The sequence below is a fragment of the Natator depressus genome, chromosome 6 (assembly GCF_965152275.1).
Source record: "Natator depressus isolate rNatDep1 chromosome 6, rNatDep2.hap1, whole genome shotgun sequence".
NCBI classification, from domain to species: domain Eukaryota; kingdom Metazoa; phylum Chordata; order Testudines; family Cheloniidae; genus Natator; species Natator depressus.
Genome location: NC_134239.1, coordinates 9,978,083 through 10,000,224, shown reverse-complemented (window position 1 = coordinate 10,000,224; position 22,142 = coordinate 9,978,083). Strand labels below are relative to the sequence as shown.

At 46.3% G+C, this 22,142-nt stretch overlaps 1 protein-coding gene across 1 annotated transcript in view; it reads right to left on the bottom strand.

The window, feature by feature from the left end:
* LOC141989671 (E3 ubiquitin-protein ligase rnf213-alpha-like) overlaps positions 1-22,142 on the bottom strand; it is a 174,349-nt gene that overhangs the window by 141,196 nt on the left and 11,011 nt on the right. Inside the window, 6 exon segments of the mRNA XM_074956604.1 lie at positions 1,067-1,243; positions 3,008-3,047; positions 8,679-8,745; positions 13,644-13,753; positions 18,171-18,276; positions 21,202-21,320. Coding sequence (XP_074812705.1) covers positions 1,067-1,243; positions 3,008-3,047; positions 8,679-8,745; positions 13,644-13,753; positions 18,171-18,276; positions 21,202-21,320 — 619 coding nt within the window.

The window sequence follows — 22,142 nt, the reverse complement described above, 5'->3', positions numbered from 1 at the left end:
AGGCATCAGTATGTCCTGGAGTCTGGCTTTCCTGGCGCATCTGACATGTGACCTTGATTAACTCCCCCTAAGCTAAAGTTGTCAGATGCAGCCTCTGATTGTGAGCGTCTCAGTTTTGGGGGAAGTGGAGCTGACATGAGGCACCTTGGGCCTGATTTACAGGGCAGGGTACGAGCCCCTGCAGCCCCCACTGACTGTAATTAGGGCTGAGGGTTGCAGCCCCTCTGAATATCAGGGCCTACAGGCCTCAGGCTAAGCCCACCCCACAGCAACTGAGGCACTTGCGCTCCAAGGCCATTTTGGAAAATGTTGGCCTCAGATCAGTGGATTATATAGAGGCCAAATCCTCAGCCCCCATCTCCTTCCTGCTGTATAACCCACTGGTGAGCGAGTGTTAGTGTCCCCTCTGTGCCAATCCACACAGGAAACGAGTCTGCTGCAGCCACCGGCTATGAGGTGTTGGTTCAAGATGTAGCAGCATAGGCTTTTCATTCCGGAGGGTCCCTGGTTCAGTCCCCAGTGTGTGGGCTCTTACAATCCTCCCATGGCTCACAGGAGTTGGATACAGCTCTCCCCCTGCTGCAGGGATATAGCTAGCTGTCCTAACTGGCTCTGTGCCACGCCATTTTGACTCCTGCACCTACCCATAGTGGACACGAAAGGGGGTGTGGCAGGTCATTTTGCTCCCCAGCAATCCCAGGCTGGTTGTTCCAGTCCACACAAGTTAGAGCTGCCCTAAGTTGTGCCAGGGGTCAAGCCACCCCAAGACTGCTCCTAGGAGTGGGGGGACAGAGAGGTGACAGTTGCCAATGTCTCCACCTAGAGGGGTAACAAATGGAGCTGTGGTGGTGGACATTTGATTCTGCCCTTGCATTTCATCATGGCTGCTCCTCCTGAGTGATGGAGTAACATTCCCAGTGCAAGTTGGTTTCTACAGGCCAGAGGTGACTTTACCTGTGGGATTTCCCCACCTGCTGCCTGAAATGTGTCTCATTATCACATTCTTCCCCGCACCAAGAAAGATCAAATGACCCGTCAGCGTAATCCAACTCTGGCATCGTTTTACCTTTTTTTCATCCTAGCAATTTCTCCGTATCTCCTGGGACTCTTGTAGGCTGCAACAACAATCTTGTCAAGGTTTTCATCAAACACAAAATTTTTAGACCATACGACAACAAACTCCAGAGTCATCATGTCCTCCCCGCATCTTGTGTTTGTAAAATATGGATTTTCCAGTAAAATGCTAAAAAAAAAATTAAAATGGCATAAGCTAATCTCTGTGCCATCTTCCACACAGCCCCCCAGGCATGAAAACCCTCAGCATCTGGACCCCTCCACTCTCCCCAAATCTGCCCAAAAGAGAGGAGAGATGATTTGGAGTTAAGGCAGGGAAGAGGGACTTAGGGGACCTGGGTACAGATCTTGCATAACCTTAGGCAAGAGATTCCATCTGCCCCTGCCCGCCCCTTGCCCCCTTAGCCTTCTAAGTTATCACTTCCTAACAAAACCTACCCCAAACAAAAGCACGTGACCCTAACATGACATTTGCCAACCATCTCTCTGCTGTACATGGCATCTCAACTCCTCCCCTGTCCTATCCACTTAAATTATGAGCCCTTTGGGGCAGGGCCTGTCTCTATCTGTGTAGCACAGTGGAGCCCAACTTTGGTTGGTCCCTACATACAGCTGTAATAAATAATAATACCCGTGGCTCAGTTCCCCATCTGGGAGAATAAACCTTTCTCTGTATATGTATTTTATATACTTTCACCGTGCCCCTCTTCCAGGTCTCCTTTCCAAGGTAAGCAACCTGAGTCTTTTCATTCTGTCTTCTTGTAAGAGTGCAAAGCAGGTGGAAAAGGCTAGCTAATGGGCATGGGGAGCATGTCCTACCTATTCTGCACTCAGTGTACATAGTGGTAAATGAGTACACAAGGGGCAAGGACAAGGGCAATCAGGCCCTGAAGCTCTACTTTAACTCAAAAAGTGAACACAGCTTAATTGCAGATTGGCTCTTGGTGCCCCCATAACATTTCTGTGGGTTAAATCAAGGCTCTCCTACACATGCTACCAAAACTATTCAAAGGTTTAAGGACAGAGAATGCATCCAGTCTGGCCCATGTAATCTCGCGCAATGATTCCTGCCTCTGGCCCAAAACCTCCTGCCTGAGCTGGAGTGGAGGTGCCCCATCTCCATTGACACACTCCCAGTAATGGAGAAGCCACACCACCCCTCAGGGAGCCATTGCAAGAGTTAATTCCCCTCCTTGTTGAACATGGTCTCCTTACTGCCAGTCTGAATTTGTCTCTCCTCAACTCCTAGCCAGTGGTTCTGGCTCTGCCTTTGTCTGGAGGTTAAAGACCCCTCTGCTCTCAGAAATCCCATTCCCATGTCAGTGTTTGTGGACTGGGATCACATCCCCTCTTAACCTTCTTAACTGAATGGATTGAGCTGCTTCAGTCTCTCACTCCAAGGCAGGTTTTCCAGATCCTGAATTGTTCTTGTAGCTCTTCTCTGAAACCTTAAAAATTTGGCAGCATCCTGTTTGAGGTGTGGACACCAGAACTGGACACAGGATCCAGTCATGGTTTCACCAATGCCATACACAATGCCCCTCCCTGCTCCTACTTCATATTCTTTCACAAATGACTCAATTATGAATATTATGAGTGAACATTTATATTATGGTAGCACTGAGATGCCTCACGGGGTCCCATTGTGCTGGGTGCTGCTCAAAAGGAAGACAGAGAGGCTATGGCTACACTGCAGTCAGGAAATGCAATTGCAGCTTATGTAGGTGTACCCAAGCTGGTTTTGATATAGCGAAGGTTAGGGTTAGATCAAAGCTGGCTCAAGTAACAACAGCAGCACAGCGAGAGCTCGCTATGCAGCACTTAACTCTCGGGTCTCAAGCTTCCTTGATTTTCAAGCAAAATCGGCTTCTTTTACACTCTTATTTGCACTGAGTCTGCTTCACAACATCCATTTCTGAACAATGTAACAAACCTCTCCTTCGATGTTGAGGTCTCTTCATTTCCCTTGCGATCTGCAATTTTTATAAAGAGCTTTCAGTTAAACTTGCAAAGGGTGAGGAAATGTTTCACATGCTTAAAACAAAGGAAAGAAACTTCAAATTTACAACATTTACAGCTGACAAGTTGCGTGTTCATTACAAAAATGAGGCCTGGCAACAGGTCGAAGTGCCTCAAAATACTTTGTTACACCTTAGCTCGCATGCGGTCAGTAGAATGTATTTGACATCTGCTGCTCCAATCGTCTTGTTGCCCTTCACCCAACTTCATTTCTTTAGCTAGTGGGTGATCCACTGGTGAGTGGGTGAGACAGGTCCCCATTTGTGCCCGACCCACAGAGGATATGGGCCTGTTGTAGCCCCATTCGGGCACAGTTAGCTGTGTAGCTCAAGCTGCAGCAGCATGTGCTTTTAGCTCTGGAGGGCCCCAGTTAAATCCCCGATGTGTTGGCTGTCACATTTGCAGCAGATAAAGTTTTCTTTCATTATAGTAAAATTGAAGAAAAAAAGTCCCATTAAAATATTTTGTTCACACTCTCAGCTAAAGCTAAAGTTCATCTGGGGAGCAGACGAACAGAGTAGGAGTCACTGAGAGAAAGGGAAGGAGGACTTGTGGCACCTTAGAGACTAACCAATTTATTTGAGCATGAGCTTTCGTGAGCTACAGCTCACTTCATCGGATGCATTCAGTGGAAAATACAGTGAGGAGATTTATATACACACAGAACATGAAAAAATGGGTGTTACCATACACACGGTAAGGAGAGTGATCACTTAAGATGAGCTATTACCAGCAGGAGAGTGGGGGTGGGGGGGAGAGAAAACCTTTTGTAGTGATAATCAAGGTGGGCCATTTCCAGCAGTTAACAAGAACATCTGAGGAACAGTGCGGGGGGGTGGGGGATATGGGAAAAAAAGTTTTACTTTGTGTAATGACACATCCACTCCCAGTTTCTATTCAAGCCCAAGTTAATTGTGTCCAGTTTGCAAATTAATTCCAATTCAGCAGTCTCTCGTTGGAGTCTGTTTTGGAAGTCTTTTTGTTGTAATATTGCGACTTTTAGGTCTGTAATCGAGTGACCAGGGAGATTGAAGTGTTCTCCGACTGGTTTTTGAATATTATAATTCTTGACGTCTGATTTGTGTCCATTTATTCTTTTACGTAGAGACTGTCCAGTTTGACCAATGTACATGGCAGAGGGGCATTGCTGGCACATGATGGCATATATCACATTGGTGGATGTGCAGGTGAACGAGCCTCTGATAGTGTGGTTGATGTGATTAGGCCCTATGATGGTGTCCCCTGAATAGATATATGGGCACAGTTGACAACGGGCTTTGTTACAAGGATAGGTTCCTGGGTTAGTGGTTCTGTTGTGTGGTGTGTGGTTGCTGGTGAGTATTTGCTTCAGGTTGAGGGGCTGTCTGTAGTCAAGGACTGGCCTGTCTCCCAAGATTTGTGAGAGTGTTGGGTCATCCTTCAGGATAGATTGTAGATCCTTGATGATGCATTGGAGAGGTTTTAGTTGGGGGCTGAAGGTGATGGCTAGTGGCGTTCTGTTATTTTCTTTGTTGGGCCTGTCCTGTAGTAGGTGACTTCTGGGTACTCTTCTGGCTCTGTCAATTTGTTTCTTCACTTCAGCAGGTGGGTATTGTAGTTGTAAGAATGCTTGATAGAGATCTTGTAGGTGTTTGTCTCTGTCTGAGGGGTTGGAGCAAATGTGGTTGTATCGTAGAGCTTGGCTGTAGACAATGGATCGTGTGGTGTGATCTGGGTGAAAGCTGGAGGCATGTAGGTAGGAATAGCGGTCAGTAGGTTTCCGGTATAGGGTGGTGTTTATGTGACCATCACTTATTAGCACCGTAGTGTCCAGGAAGTGGATCTCTTGTGTGGACTGGACCAGGCTGAGGTTGATGGTGGGATGGAAATTGTTGAAATCATGGTGGAATTCCACAAGGGCTTCTTTTCCATGGGTCCAGATGATGAAGATGTCATCAATGTAGCACAAGTAGAGTAGGGGTGTTAGGGGACGAGAGCTGAGGAAGCGTTGTTCTAAGTCAGCCATAAAAATGTTGGCATACTGTGGGGCCATGCAGGTACCCATAGCAGTGCCGTAGATTTGAAGGTATACATTGTCCCCAAATGTGAAATAGTTATGGGTGAGGACAAAGTCACAAAGTTCAGACACCAGGTTTGCCGTGACATTATCGGGGATACTGTTCCTGATGGCTTGTAGTCCATCTTTGTGTGGAATGTTGGTGTAGAGGGCTTCTACATCCATAGTGGCCAGGATGGTGTTTTCAGGAAGATCACCGATGGATTGTAGTTTCCTCAGGAAGTCAGTGGTGTCTCGAAGATAGCTGGGAGTGCTGGTAGCGTAGGGCCTGAGGAGGGAGTCTACAGAGCGAGACAATCCTGCTGTCAGGGTGCCAATGCCTGAGATGATGGGGCATCCAAGATTTCCAGGTTTATGGATCTTGGGTAGCAGATAGAATGCCCCAGGTTGGAGTTCCAGGGGTGTGTCTGTGTGGATTTGTTCTTGTGCTTTTTCAGGGAGTTTCTTGAGCAAATGCTGTGGTTTCTTTTGGTAACCCTCAGTGGGATCAGAGGGTAATGGCTTGTAGAAAGTGGTGTTGGAGAGCTGCCAAGCAGCCTCTTGTTCGTATTCCGACCTATTCATGATGACGACAGCACCTCCTTTGTCAGCCTTTTTGATTATGATGTCAGAGTTGTTTCTGAGGCTGTGGATGGCATTGTGTTCTGCACGGCTGAGGTTATGGGGCAAGTGATGCTGCTTTTCCACAATTTCAGCCCGTGCACTTCGGCGGAAGCACTCTATGTAGAAGTCCAGTCTGTTGTTTCGACCTTCAGAAGGAGTCCACCTAGAATCCTTCTTTTTGTAGTGTTGGTAGGAAGGTCTCTGTGGATTAGTACGTTGTTCAGAGGTGTGTTGGAAATATTCCTTGAGTCGGAGACGTCGAAAATAGGATTCTAGGTCACCACAGAACTGTATCATGTTCGTGGGGGTGGAGGGGCAGAAGGAGAGGCCCTGAGATAGGACAGATTCTTCTGCTGGGCTAAGAGTATAGTTGGATAGATTAACAATATTGCTGGGTGGGTTGAGGGAACCATTGCTGTGGCCCCTTGTGGCATGTAGTAGTTTAGAGAGTTTAGTGTCCTTTTTCTTTTGTAGAAAAGCAAAGTGTGTGTTGTAAATGGCTTGTCTAGTTTTTGTAAAGTTCAGCCACATGGAAGTTTGTGTGGAAGGTTGTTTTTTTATGAGAGTATCCAGTTTTGAGAGCTCATTCTTAACCTTTCCCTGTTTGCTGTAGAGGATGTTGATCAGGTGGTTCCGCAGTTTCTTTGAGAGCGTGTGGCACAAGCTGTCAGCATAGTCTGTGTGGTATGTAGATTGTAATGGATTTTTTACCTTCAGTCCTTTTGGTATGATGTTCATCTGTTTGCATTTGGAAAAGAAGATGATGTCTGTCTTTATCTGTACGAGTTTTTTCATGAACATTATAACATTATAACATTCAAAAACCAGTTGGAGAACACTTCAATCTCCCTGGTCACTCAATTACAGACCTAAAAGTCGCAATATTACAACAAAAAGACTTCCAAAACAGACTCCAACGAGAGACTGCTGAATTGGAATTAATTTGCAAACTGGACACAATTAACTTGGGCTTGAATAGAGACTGGGAGTGGATGTGTCATTACACAAAGTAAAACTTTTTTCCCATATTCCCCCCCCCCCCCACTGTTCCTCAGACGTTCTTGTTAACTGCTGGAAATGGCCCACCTTGATTATCACTACAAAAGGTTTTCTTCCCCCCCGGCCCCCTCCCCCGCTCTCCTGCTGTTAATAGCTCATCTTAAGTGATCACTCTCCTTACCGTGTGTATGGTAACACCCATTTTTTCATGTTCTGTGTGTATATAAATCTCCTCACTGTATTTTCCACTGAATGCATCCGATGAAGTGAGCTGTAGCTCACGAAAGCTTATGCTCAAATAAATTGGTTAGTCTCTAAGGTGTCACAAGTACTCCTTTTCTTTTTGTGAATACAGACTAACACAGCTGCTACTCTGAAACCTGAGAGAAAGGGATGGTTTGGAAGAACAGATCCCTTAGCTCCATCAAGGGGGGCATCCCCAGGAGAAGAGCTGGGAAGGAGCTGTTAGTGCTAAATCTCTTGGCACATGGCGTGATCTAGATGCCTCCCTGCACCATGCCTGAGGCCACTGGAGACCAGCTGCCTTGCCTTGTAAGCAGAGATCCCCTCCCTATGAGCACCAGTTACTAGGCCCTACATTCATAGATGTCCTTGTAAGAACCAGGCTGCAGCTGTGTGTTGGTGAGACTCCACACACAGTGACAGCTTCTTTGCCCCCAAGGAGAAATGTTTCAGCTCAACAGACTTTAGGGGAAAACTGGGCAGATTTTTAAATCACAGATTCACAGATCTGAACACCAGCAGGGAGCAGACTCCAAGTGATGGAGAATCCACCATGTTCCCTAGGTGAGTTGTTCCAATGATTCCCCTCTCTGTTAAACATTGGCCTCTTATTTTCAGGCTGTATTCTTCTAGCTTCACCTCCCAGCCACTGGGTCATGTTCTGCCTAGGTCTACTAGATTAAAGAGCTCTCCACTATCAGAAATCTCCTTCCCATGTAGGTATTTGTAGATTATGAGATCACGTCACCTCTTAACCTTCTCTCGGATGAGCTAAATAGATTGAGCTTCTGAGTCTCTCACTAAAAGTTTGTTTCCAGAGCTCAAATCGTTCTTGCAGCTTTTTTCTGAACCCTTAACAATTGGTCACCATCAGTGTGGACACCAGAACTGAACACAGCCCTGGTCTACACTGCAGAATTACTTCAGTATAACCAGGTCACTTCGGGGTATGTATAATCCACACCCCGGAGTGATGTAGTTATATCGACCTAAGCACCGGTGTAGACAGCGAGCGCTATGTCAGCGGGAGAGCTCCCACCAGAGTAGCTATCACCTCTCGCGGAGGTGGAGTTATGAAGCGGATGGGAGGGCTCTCTCCCGTCACTTAGTGTGTCTTCACCAGAAGCACTACAGCAGCCCAGCTGTATCAATGCTGTACGTTTGTAGTGTAGACCTGCCACAGTCTCCAGTAACAATCTCTTTAATGCCGTGTACAGAAGTAGCACTGCCTCTCTGCTCCTACTCGATATCCCACTGCCCCTCTCTCTGCCTCTGCTTGATCCCACTGCTTCTGTATCCAGGGATCGCCTTGCCACCTTATGCACAGCATCGCACAGGGAGCTCCTGTTAGGCAGGTTTCTACAGGACCCCCTTCTGCCCTTCCCAGGCAGAGCCCCTGCTTTCAAGGATACAGCCCCCATTTGGCAAGTGTGGCCTATGTTGTTGGTTCCTGGACCTTGCCCCTGGGTTGTATTAAAATGCATGTTCCCATGGGCCCAGCTGATCTGGAATGTTCTGTGTAACTGCTCTGCTTCCACCACTATTCACTACCCACTGATTGTGTCATCTGTGAACGACATCAGCAGTGATTTTGTATCTCCTTCTGGATCATCAAGGATGATATCAAAGAGCTTTGGGCCAAGGACAAATGAACAAGTTTGTGCTGATATAATGGAATGGTTACCTGCTCTGTGGGATTTCTTCTCCAGCTCCACTGTCTCCTCTCTCATTGAGCTGCCAGGGCTCTGGGTCTTTGAAAAGAAAGTTTTAAAACATAAATACCAGTTAAAGCACCAAATTGGTGACCCTTTAACGGCAGGGCCTACGGTGTAACCGAGATGGAAGGAGTGCATTGGCCTGTTTCCTGTCTCTGTGCAGCAGGGAATGCACTCCTGGCATGAGAGTCATCTCTACATTAACTGAAAATGAGAGATGCAAGCAGCCCAGTAAAATGGGTGTCTTGGGGGTCTGGCTTTCATTGTAGTGCCAGAGGGCTGGGCTTTAATCCTGAGGCAACCCTGATGGTGAAAGTTACGGAACTCTTAATTTATAAAATTCTGACCAGGTTAGAGAAGGGAAATTGGTCACACCTGTTCTCCCCATCCTGTAACATAGGAAACTGCAAGGTGGAATTTTCAAACTGAACAAAAGAAATACTTTTTCACACCACATATGATTAGTCTGTGGAACTCACTGCCACAGGAATTAAGCCAAACTCTTGCTATCAGAGACCAGGATGAACTCTCGCATAGTGGGCAGATTACCCCACATCTGTTACTGTGGGGTTTTTTATCCCTTCCCCTGAAGTACCTGGGGCTTGGACTGGGCAAGATGGACCTTGGGTCTGATTCTGTCTGGCAATTTGTAGGCTCCTAAACTGTGGGTTAGTTCCTGGGGTTTGGTGTGGACAAAACACAGAGGAAATGTCTTTCTTACCCAAGGCACTTAGAGAATGGCTGATGCAGATTTAATTCTCTTGCGTATTGTGCCCCAATCTGAAGTAACTCCTGATGTTTTCATTATCTTTATAAAAGCCCAGTTCTTCTTTGAAACTTGCTAAGCTTTTGGCTTCGGTGATAGATGGTGACAGTGAGTTCCACAGGCTATTTACACATTGTATGAATAAATATTTCCTTTGTTCAGTTTTGAATTTCTCACTTTCAGTTTCATTGAATGTACTCTTGTTCTTTTGTTATGAGGCAGGGAGAACAGAAGTGACCAATCTCCCTTCTCCAAACCACTCAGTGCAGGCTTTTATCATGTGTCCTCTTACCCACCTCCTCGCTAAAGGAACCACACTCCCAGTCTTTTCAAACTCTCTTCATGGAAGATAATTTCCAGGCCCTTGATCATTCTCGTCTCCCTTTTGTGAACCTCTCTAAGGCCAGGTCTACACTATAAATTTACATCAGTATAACTAAGTCGCTCAGGGATGTGAAAATCCACACCCTAATCCTGGTGTAGACTGCACTATGTCAATGGGAGGACTTTTCCTGCTGACACAGATACCAAATCTCACAGAGGTGGATTAACTACGCCAACAGGAGCTCTCCTGTAAGCACAGTAGCATCTTCACTGAAGAGCTACAGCTCTGCCATGTTTTATGTGTAGACCTGCCCTAATTCTGCAATATCCCGCAGGAGACTAATTGACCCAGCACTGCACACAGTATCCAGATGGGGCAGCCACACTAGTTTATAAAAAGGCATCAGAACAGTCTCTGTAATATTCTCCATCCTGTCCTACTACGTCTGAACATCTCGTTTGCTTTTTGAACACAGCTGCACTTTGAGCAGAGGTATTCACTAAGTTGTCTATAATGGACCCAAGGACTTTTTCTGAGCTGGCACAGTTATAATAAACTCCTGTAAGGTGTATCAGTATTTGAAATTGCTCCTTCTAATGTCCATTACTTTGCCTTTATCATCGCTGAATTCTCTCTGCCGGGGTATTTCCCATTAACCTTGCTGGGTTAGGTCTCACTGATTTTCCTCACAGGATTCTGCAAATTTTGCTCCCTTCCTGCTTAGCCTCCTTTCCAGATATTTACTATATATTTTACCACAGTTTCCTCCCACAGACTCTTCTGACACCTCCATAGTTAAGCTAGAGCAATGTTGGGAATTGTGTCTTTTGTGCTTTACAGAACAAACAACAACATCAACAACACGGAGAACCCTCCTCCAGGCACAGCTGATCTCAAATAGAGCTGGGCAAAAGTTTTCTACTTAAACATTTGTTCAGTTAAAAAAATGCAGATTCAGTGTGTAGGGAGCCAGGATGGCTTCCCTCCGAACCAGAGGGTAAAGAGCCACCCTCTCAGCCTGAGTGCGCGGGGCCAGACCCAGCTTCTGTCAATCCCCGGAAGGGGAGGGGTGGGACAGGAAGTACAAAGGGCAGGGCCCTTTGTCCAGTGAGGAGAGCACCAGGGAGGGAGACAGACGCAGGCTGCTCCCTTGTGATCCTGCTGCCGACCCAGGGGAGGCCCTGGGCCAGGAGGAACCTGACCGGGAGGAAGGCCTGTGGCAACCAGGACTGCCAGCCGCTGAGTACCCAGAGGACCTGGAGGGGCCCGGCTGCAGCCTGGGCCAGCGTGAGTCCGACACAGAGGGGGAGCGGGAGCTGCCCGCAGCGGAAGACCCGGACGAGCCGGAGGGACCGGAGAGACCGGGTAGGAAGTAGCCCAGGGGCAGAACTGCACCGTGGGGTGGGTGTATTTGGTCAGCGGGGGCGGATGGCCCCCCGCTGACCCAGCGGCGGGACCTTCGCCTCCCGCCACTGTCAGGGCCCTGGGCTGGAACGCAGTGGAGTTGGGTGGGCCTGCGTTCCCCTGCCCCGGCCAACCCGCCCTGGGTAGCAGGACTGTGCGCTGCAGACTCGTCCCGGCGCGCCCCTGCCCGCTAATTCCCCAGCGCCCGAAAGGTGTGACTAAGGCCTGCCAGTGGGACCATAGCTCTCCATCGCCCCCTAGGGGCTTGGAGGACCTGTCCCACAGTGACACCAAAATATTTAGCAAATTCATGTACATTTTGCCAAATTGTTTCAGTTAAAAATACTTTTAAAAGTATATTTAAAACGAAGCATTTCATTTTGATATTTTCTAAACAAAATGTTTCAATTTTTCAGACCGAAACAAACTTTACTTAAAATATAAAATTAAGGAAATATCATAATTTAACCATTAAAATCCATTTTAAAATGCTCAAAATTGAAATGAAACAAAATGTTTAGTTCAACCTGCAATGAAAACTTTTTAACTTTTTGATCCACCAAAAAAAAATTGAAAAATGTTGTTTTTGGTTTGACACAAAACAATTGTTTTTCAATTTTTCAGAATTTCCAGTGAACCGGAAAAAAAACGTTATTCATTCAGCTCTAGTGCCAAAATTAAATGAAAAATCCTTCAACTCAAAATGTGGGGTTTTTTCCAGATTTTTTAATTCAACCCCTGAATTGAAAAATCAGGTATTTGCTCGGCTCAGCTCATAAAGTCAAGTCGATGCAGGCTGTGGCTGCGCTCTTGGTACGCAGTGCATCACAGTTAGGCCCAAGTGCCAGGGCTCCAAGGTCAGCACTGGCTGCTGATTGGCAGTGCAGTTTAGGATGTTGGTTGTGACCCAGAAAGCCCAAAATGGCTTGGGACCTTCCCGTTGAAAATTCCGTTCTCTCCCCGTGGGATACCTCTACAGCTACGACCAGCAAAGGCAACCGAGCTAGTAGGCCCCTGGTTTAACAAACAGGGATACTTTCTGCAAGGAATTCACAATCTTGCCACTCACTTCACGCCTCCAGATCTGTTGACCTTCAGGGATTACAAAACTCATCTGTTTTCTTGGCTTGCAGGACTGGGTTAATCTGCTCTAACTCAGACAGTAGTTATAGGGCTGGATGCAGAAATAGCTGGGAGAGATTCTTTGCCTGGGTTATGCTGGAAGCCAGACTGGATGGGCACACTGGACCCTGAAAGCCTTGGAACTGACAAGCGTGTCACTTGTGGCTTATTGTTTTTTCATTTACGTGAAGGCTTCAGGTATCAAAGGGGCTTTTATTATGTTGTACAGTATCTTTGGACAGAAGTACTTGGTGCTTCTACAACTATTAAAACCTACAGTCAGAGATAAATATGCTTTGTACAAATCGGCCTAAATTTTCAGAAGAGGCCACTAATATTTGTGTACCACCACAATGTTTGGCTGCCCAGCTAGGGTACATCTACACTAAGACCATGCTTTGACTCAGGTTTAAGCCCAAACCGCCTTCCGTTCACACAAAATCAGTCTGACTCAGGTCAGCCAGCACTCAAGACCTTGCTAGGGGATGGGTCAGAGCCCAAATCCCACTGTGACTCAGATCCAAGCCCTGTCATTTTGCAGTGTGGATGCAGGTCAAGTCAGAAGGTCCGTGTAGTGCAGTATGGAAGTGTTAGCACGGCTGTGAGACCCAGGCCCAGCAATTGTAAACACAAGTTTACAATGCAGTGTGGACACTCAACCTCATTTAGCTGAAAATCCAATTCTCCATTAAAAACCAGTTTTGATGGAAATATTTTGACCAGCCCTAGCTGAAATAATCATAAGTAGCAATAAATCTCAGTGCAGATTAATAATAATAAATCTAGATCCATTTACCATTTAAAATTAAAACAAAATTAAAAAGCTCAGTTCTAGGGTCTGCTCTGGATAGAGCTCTTCTGCGTTCTCTCTGTGTAGGAGCAATCGTGAGTATTTTAAGAGCTGCTGGAGCAGCTTTACACCCCTCACCTCCCAGGCCGCTGGCCCACAGGGCGCTCCCAGGGTAAGGGGATGCCAGTGCAGCATCGCCATGACAGACTCTGGGCCAGTGTTTGTAAATAAGCCATCCATTTAGCAGTCACTTGACGGCAACAGAAAGTGGTGCCATATTCATCCCTGACATGAGGTTGGGTGAGGTTCTCTGGCCTGGGTTAAACAGGAGACCCGATTTAGATGATCATAATAGTCTCTGTGAATTTAGGCCCTCTTGGTCCAAACTACAAAAGTTTGCTGGCCAGACTTGAATTGGGATCTTGCTCTGGGGCACCACCCTGTGCCACCAGCCAAACTGGCATGCCTGCTAATTATTGGAATAACTATGCTCAACTGATCTTGACTGAGTTAAATAAAACTCCCACCTCATCTGTTACTCCAGCTACATGGCACTGCGGCTGTGATCCAGGTCCCAATTCCCATCCTGAACTCAGCGGATGTGCTTTGTCTTGGTTCAGTTCTGTAGTTCTCTGTTCTAGGTGCAAAATAAACAAGTAGTGAAGATCACCAGTTTTTACCCATCCCAGCCTGGTAGCATCCTTCACACATGCCTCGTGCCCCTCCTTTCTGGAGCTGTCCTGCAGGACACAGGAAACGAAGAAAGAGTTTGGTTTTCTATAATTTTGACAGGACTTTCTCCAATTGGCTGCTTGCTCCAACCCTCCCCGTCCCCACAGTAAACTCACCTCAGTTTCATTCCACACCTGTCCCTCTTACCCTCTTCTCCCCTGCCCTGTCCCCTTCAGCCTCCCTTCCCTTCTGCGTCCCCTCTTACTTCTCTTTTCTGTTTGTGTAGTTGGTCCCCTCCTAACTAAATCCTCCAAAAACGCTTTGCCACCATTCCACTGGCTCACTCCGCTGTTGTGATCTACCCCTTCCCCCACCCTGGGTGTATCTGGTTTGTTAAGATTGTCAACTCTTCGGGACAAGGACATCTACCACTCTGTGTCTGTGCAACACCTAGCACAATGAGGCCCCATTCTTTTGCCCTGAGGCACTGCCGTAACAAACATGATTACTAATGATAATAAGGAAACAGGCTCTCAACTTCCTTTGAAGCTGAAGACAAGGCCATTGTGGAGAAGCTAAATGAGCTCTTTGCATTGATCTTCACTGCAGAGGACGTGAGGGAGAATCCCACACCTGAGCTATTCCTTTTAGGTGACAAATCTGAGGAACTGTCCCACACTGAGGTGTCAATAAAGGAGGTTTTGGAACAAAATTTTTAAATTAAGCAGCAATTAGTCACCAGGACCAGATGGTATTCACCCAAGAGTTCTGAAGGAACTCAAATAGGAAGTTGCGGAACTACTAACTGGTATGTAACTTATCACTTAAATCAGCTTCTGTACTAGATGGCTGGAAGATAGCTAATGTGATGCCAATTTTTAAAAAGGCTCCAGAGGCAATCCTGGCAATTACAGACTGGGGAAGAGTCAACATGGCTTTTGTAAAGGGAAATCATGCCTCACCAATGTATTCAAATCCATGAGATGGGGGTAAACAAACATGTGGACAAGGGTGATCCAGTGAATATAGCATGCTTGGACTTTCAGAAAGACTTTGACAAGATTCTTCACCAAAGGTTTTTAAGAAAAGTAAGCAGTTATGGGATAAGAGGGAAGGTCCTCTCATGGATCAGTAACTGGTTAAAAGAAAGGAAAACAAAGGGTAGAAATAAATAGTAATTTTTCAGAATGGAGAGAGGTAAATAGCAGTGACTCCCAGGGATCTGTACTGGAACCAGAACTGGTCAATGTATTGATAAATGATCTGGAAAAAAGGCTAAAGAGTGAGATGGAAAAGTTTGCAGATTGTACAAAACGACTCAAGACAGTTAAGTCCAAAGCAGACTATGAAGTTACAAAGGGACCTCACAAAACTAGGTGAGTGGGCAACAAAATGGCAGATGAAATTAAATGTTGATAAATGCAAAGTAATGCACATTGGAAAACCAGAATCCCAACTATACATACAAAATAATGCAGCCTAAGTTAACTGTTATCACTCAAGAAAGGTCTTGGGGTCATAGAGGACATCTGCTCAATGTGCAGAGGCAGTCAAAAAAGCTAACAGAATGTTAGGAACCATTAGGAAAGGGATAGATAATAAAACCAAAAATACCATAATACCACTATATAAATCCATGGTACGCCCACACCTTGAATACTGCAGGCGCCCCATCTCAAAAAAAGATGTATTAGAAATAAAAAAGGTACAGAGAAGGGAAACAAAAATGACTAAGGCTATGAAACAGCTGACATATAAGGAGAGATTAAAAAGACGAGGACTGTTCGGCCTAGAAAAGAGACAACAAATGACAGTGATCTATAAAGTCATGAATGGTGGGGGGGGGAAGTGAATAAGGAAGTGTTATTTACCCCTTCACATAGCAGAAGAACCAGGAGTCACCCAATGAAATGAATAGGCAGCAGGTTTATAAACAAACAAAAGGAAGTCTTCTTCACACAAAGCAGAGTCAACCTGTGGAACTCATTGCCAGGGGATGTTGTGAAGGCTAAAAGTATAACTGAGTTCAAAAAAGAATTAGATAAGTTCATGGAGGATAGATCTATTAGCCAAAATGCTTAGAGATGCAACCCCATGCTCTGGGTGTCCCTAAGCCTCTGACTGCCAGATGCTGGGCCTGGATGACATGGGATGGCTCACTTAATATTGTCCTGTTCTGTTCATTCCCTCTGAAGCACCTGGCATTGGCCATTGTTGGAAGACAGGATACTGGGCTAGATGGACCTTTGGTCTGACCCAGTATGTCCATTCTTACATTATGTTCTGTAATGCTGGATTTCAACCAGTCACTTAGAGGGTACATCTATGCTTCACTAAAAGACCCATGGCACTGCCAAGGTTGGCCCGGATCAGCTGACTCAGGCTCAAGGGCTCAGGCTGCAAGGCTATAAAGTCGCAGTGTACATGTTCACTGCAAAGAGGGTGGGTCTTAGACCGCAGGCTCCAGCAGCTACGGTACAATTTTTGGTCCCGCAGCCTGAGCCCTGAGAACCCGAGTCAGCTGACCCAGGCTCTGAACTTGGTGCCAGAGGTTTTTTATTGCAGTGTAGTCGTACCCTCAGGGTGTGTCCATGCTCTAGACTCTAGTGATCCACCCTCACGTTTCTTCCCTTCTGTTAGCCACACACAGCCTCTGAAACCCACGTTAGCCTGTCTTGTGGGAGAGCAGCCACGCTACAGAACAACAGCGGAGGTCTGCAAGGGTAGCTATAGTACATCCTGCGCCCCCTGGAGCTTGGCTCGCTCACATGTGGCTCAGAGTTCTGGGGCTGCATGCCAGGGTTCATAGCACTCGTGTGAGCTCCACCTCTCTAGAAAGGCTTTCACAGTGTACAGTGGGAAAACTTGTCTGTCCCTCCTGGGGATGATGGGTGGCAATGGCATACAGAGTGGTGAGAACAACAAGGAGTCCTTGTGGCATCTTAGAGACTAACAAATTTATTTGGGCATAAGCTTTCGTGGGCTAAAACCCACTTCATCAGATACATGGAGTGAAAAATACAGTAAGCAGAATATATATTATAGCACATGAAAAGATGGGAGTTGTCTTACCAAGGGGGGTGTCCACCTTAATTGAATTGGCCTCATTAGCACTGACCCACCCCCCACTTAGTAAGGCAACTCCCATCTTTTCATGTGCTCTAATATATATACTGCCTACTGTATTTTTCACTCCATGCATCTGATGAAGTGGGTTTTAGCCAATGAAAGCTTATGCCCAAATACATTTGTAAGTCTCAAAGGTGCCACAAGGACTCCTCGTTGTTTTTGCTGACACAGACTAACATGGCTACCCCTCTGAAAAGAGTGGTGAGAGTTGCAGCCCCAAAGACTCAGTGTGTAACTTGATGATATTCACAGCATCAGCTGTACATCTTAGACACTAGTGCAAGAGAGAGTCTGCCTGAGCTATGCTCATTCTCTATTTCCTGTGCCAGGGTGTAGGTGACGTCCAACTGGCAGCTTTGCGACCTTACACCAGCTGAGAACTGCCTTGCATAGGGGAATTCTCAGCCGGCCAGCATGAGCAAGACCTCACCGCTGGCGAACCCGCTACTAGAGATCCCGACCTGGATCTGCTCCTGGCTTTGCCTGGTTTAGATAAAAGTGTTATCCTGTTGTTAAGTGTGGTGCTTGTCCCAGGGGTTAATTCTGACACACAACCCGAGAGGGAAGGTTGGGTTTGTGCAGAGGTGCATGGATAGGACCTGGGACCCCTCTCCAGACCATAGAAATCCCCCACCAGACACCCAGTTACAAGGCACCTCTGCCACTGCCCAGTATACTGCCCTGGCCAGTTTGTGCATCCCCTCAGTCACAAACACACACCAGATTGTTACCCATTCACCAAAGTGTGTATTTATTCTTTCCTTGCAAAGCATAACAGTGGACTGGGGGTTTACGACAAGCAGAGGCTGCCACACAGCCTTCACTCCTCAGCCCAGCTTCAACTTCTGAGCTTCCCCCTTGCCTCCTGTTCCTTCCACTTGTATCCTACCAATTACATTGTTAGCCCAGCGATTACTACTCAGATGCGCATAATCCCCCAACCGACAGTGTTTAATTGCTCACAGCTGAGCTTGCAGCCTTCTTCATGCTGCAGCCACATCAGTGACCGGGGAGCTACTAACAGTCCCCGTCACACACCCCTTTTGTCAAGCACTTAGAGATAAAACAACATCTAACTCTTATCTGTGTAAGAGCCCTGGATGTCAGTTTTGCTCCCAATATGGTCATAAAAGGGTAGGAGACGCCCCTCTGGTCTGCAAAATAACAAGACAGACATTACAGCGGAGACGGACTGGTGGAAAAAGAAAATCTAAACAAAGATTTTCTTAAGCAAATTGTTTGAAGCTGGTTACCTGCACTGGGGGGTAGAATCACCCAGGAGGAGTCATCCTTCAACTGCAGGTCATCACCGCTCTCTGACTCAGCGAGGTTGCTCTCTGAGCTGGTGTCCTTGTGTCCCTTTGAAAAGAAAAGTTACAAGCTAGAAAATAAAGGCCATACAGCCCTGAGAGAGCTCAGTAAAGCCCAGAGAAAGACCAAAGGTATCCTGCCTCAGATTGGGGGTCTAGACTAGATGGTCTCTTAAGGTCCTTTCCAGCCCTACATTTCTATGATTCTGTGTCCTGTAACAGGCAACTAGCTGGGGTGAAATTCATGCCTAGACAGAAATCCAAAGACAAAACAGCTGCCTAGGTCCCTTGGGAGCTCTCTAAGATCTGGATCGTGCAGAAAACTTGATGTAACTTTACAATCAGCCTCAAATAAGGAGTAATGCATAGCTCTGTCAGGCCAGGAATAGCCCAAAGAGCGCGCTGTCTCTTGCACACAAAGACTGTATGTTGTTAAGTCCCGTTGCTTTCAGGATTGAGGCGATGCCCAGAATTTGTGCTGGGGTAAATTTCATCCAGAAAAACCTTCCCTCTCATCTTTTGTTGGCTGAACACAGGGGAATTTTATATTGAACGGGTCATTCACTGGAGGGCAATTTCCTGGGCTTTACTATGGACAAAACAGATCCATAGATTCCAAGGCCAGAAGGAGCCACTATGATCATCTATTCTGACCTCCTGTGTATCACAGGCCAGAACATTTCACCCCATGATTCTTTCTGACTCTTCACATCACCTGTGAGAACCCATCTGCCCACCAAGCCACTGAAACCTACTTTCCATCATCATGTTTCCTTCCAGGAGCCATGGTATCAAATCAGCTCCTAGAAGCCCTTCCTTCCACACATTTCACAAGGTGTGCGATAACATAGAAGCAGGATCCAAGCAGCATGAGGTCTGACTAATGATCCGTCCAGCCCAGCAGACTCTCCCGCAATGGTCAGTGACAGCTTCTCCATAGGAAGGAACCCCAGTGTGGACAGTTATGGAATAACTTATTCCTATCCACAGTGGCTGGCTCATTCCCCAAAGCAGGTGGGTTTGTTTATTATAGTCTTTTACCGAATCTACTCAAACTGTGCATAAACTTACTAACCATATAAACGTCCATACTCTTTTATTGGAATCCTAAGTTCTTGGCCTCAAGAATTCCTTGTGTCGGTGAGTTCCACAGGCTAACTATCTGTCCAATAAAGAAATAGCTACTTTGGTCAGTTTTAAATTCATTGCTTTTCAATTTAGCTGAATCTGTCATCTGCTCTTGCGTCATGAAACAGCATAAATGGAAGCATCTGACTGACCTCCTCTCTGCCATTCATTATTTTAAAGTCCTCCATCAGGCCCCCTCTTATTCTATCTCTGGTATTTAGATGGCCCCCATTACCATAATATATGAGCACCTCACAACCTTTGCTGTATTTATCCTCACAATACCCCTAGAAGGTAGGAAATGGCTACAACGCTTCTTGTACACATGAAAAATTGAGGCACTGACGTGACCAAGCTCACACAAGAAGTCAGTGGGGGAGCAAGGAAATGGACGATTACATCCCAAGGGCTAAGCTAATACCCTAACCACCCTTCACCACCCTTTCAAGCTAAACCTATTTAGACTGTAAGCTCTGAGGCAGTGATCATCTTTTGTTGTTTGTTTGTGCAGCTCCCTGCACATTGGGCCTGGGTCTGGGCCTGTAGGCACTGTCACAGATAAATAATAATCCTGATGTTTCGAATCATTCTTCATATATAAGTCTCCAGGCATTGATCCTTCTCATTGCCCGATTCTCACATCCCTTCTGAGATGGGGTGACCAGAACCGACTGCACTATCCATGGGAGGGCATAACTCTGGCACTAGTATATCACAGAATCATAGGACTGGAAGGGACCCAGAGAGCTCATCTAGTTCAGTCCCCTGCACTCATGGCAGGACCAAGCACCATCTAGACCATCCCTGACAGGTGGTTTGTCCAACCTGCTCTTAAAAATCCTCAGTGATGGAGATTCCACAACCTCCCTAGGCGATTTATTCCAGTGCCTAACCACCCTGACAGTTAGGAAGCTTTTCCTAATGTCCAACCTAAACCTTCCTTGCTGCAATTTAAGCCCATTGCTTCTTGTCCTATCCTCAGAGGTTAAGGAGAACAATTTTTCTCCCTCCTCCGTGTAACAACCTTTTATATACTCGAAAACTGTTATGTCCCTTCTCAGTCTTCTCTTCTCCAGACTAAACAAACCCAGTTTTTTCCAATCTTCCCTCATAGGTCATGTTTTTTAGACCTTTAATCTTTTTTGTTGCTCTTCTCTGGACTTTTTCCAGTTTGTCCACATCTTTCCTGAAATGTGGTGCCCAGAACTGGACAGAGTAGAGTAGAAGAAGTATTTCTTGTTTTTTATTTACAACACTCCTGCTAATACATCCCAGAATGATGTTTGCTTTTTTTGCAAGAGTGTTACATTGTTGATTCACATGGTGGCGGGTATAATAGGCCAGGAGAGTTTAAGTCTCCCCTGACCCAACCTCCGCCCCGCCACCTTTCAGAGTGCGGACACCAGGGCCATGGCCCCTCGCTCTTCCCCCCTCCCCACTCCACTTCCCACCCTCCCCTCGCTCCACCCCTTCCTTGCTCAGCCCCGCTGCTTGCCCTTACCGCCGAGGAGAAGAGGAGCGATGGAGAGCGGCAGGCGGGGGGGCCCGAGTGGGGAAGGAGCTGAGTGGCTCCGCCCATTCCCACTCAGCCCTGCCGCTCATTCCTCTTCTCCGCAGAGGACTCCTCCTATACCTTGGAATAACTGACTTAAAAAATAAAGCTTAAAGGCAGAAAAGACACGTGCCTGCTGATAGTAGGAGGGCAGCGTGAGGGAAGCCAGCTTCAGCAGTGTTACTGAGCATGCCCAGTCCGTGTAAGCATGCTCAGAACAAGCCAAGCAACAAACCTGGGGGGGACACGTGACTGTCCCACACGCATCGCCTCTACTGGAAATGACACTCCTACCTCTGTTTTTGCCTGAAGCTGGGATCCAGATCCTGATTCCTGCCCAGACAGGTCATCTTTCAGAAGTCCTGGACTCACAGGTTTTTCTTCATTTATTTCTGGTTCTAAACTTCCAGATCCTGGTTAAACCAAATATTAATAAAAATAACACTAATAATAAATAATAATAATAATTAATAAACAGTTCTCCCACTCACTTATCAACCTCCCATTTAGTCCAGTCGAATCCCTAGCCCCTTTCTTTAACTAGTTATGGGAAAAATTGAAAAAATATCTACTTAAAAAAAATTAAACTTAGAGTTAGGGCTGGTCAATATTTTTTTAATCAAAATACCTTTTTAAGGGAAATACCTTTTCATTTTAACCTAAAAAAACATTTTTGCAGAATGTGTCTATTAATTAATTTTTCATGGCAAAACTGAAAACTTCAGTTTTTGGCTGCTGAAAACTGAAATTTCTTTTGTTTGTTTTCAAGTTTTCAACAAAATGTTAAAATATATATATATAAAAAATATATATTGTGACAGGGTCAGGCCAGATGGCTACAGGAGAGTGATAGAAGGCAGATATATTAGCCCCGGGTTAAGTAGGTCCCTTTTCCCTGGGTAAGGTAACAGGGAAGGTTCCAGAACAATCAGGAACTTTCTGGAAACAATTAAGACAGACAAGCTGATTAGAACATCTGCAGCCAATCAAGAAGCTGCTAGAATCAATTAAGGCAGGCTAATCAGGGCACCTGGGTTTAAAAAGGAGCTCACTTCAGTTTGTGGGGCGCGTGTGAGGAGCTGAGAGTGAAAACACGTACTGTTGGAGGACTGAGGATAAAGAAGGTGTTGGGAGGAGGCCATGGGGAAGTAGCCCAGGGAGTTGTAGCTGTCGCACAGCTGTTCCAGGAGGCACTCTAGACAGCTACATTCCACAGGGCCCTCGGCTGGAACCTG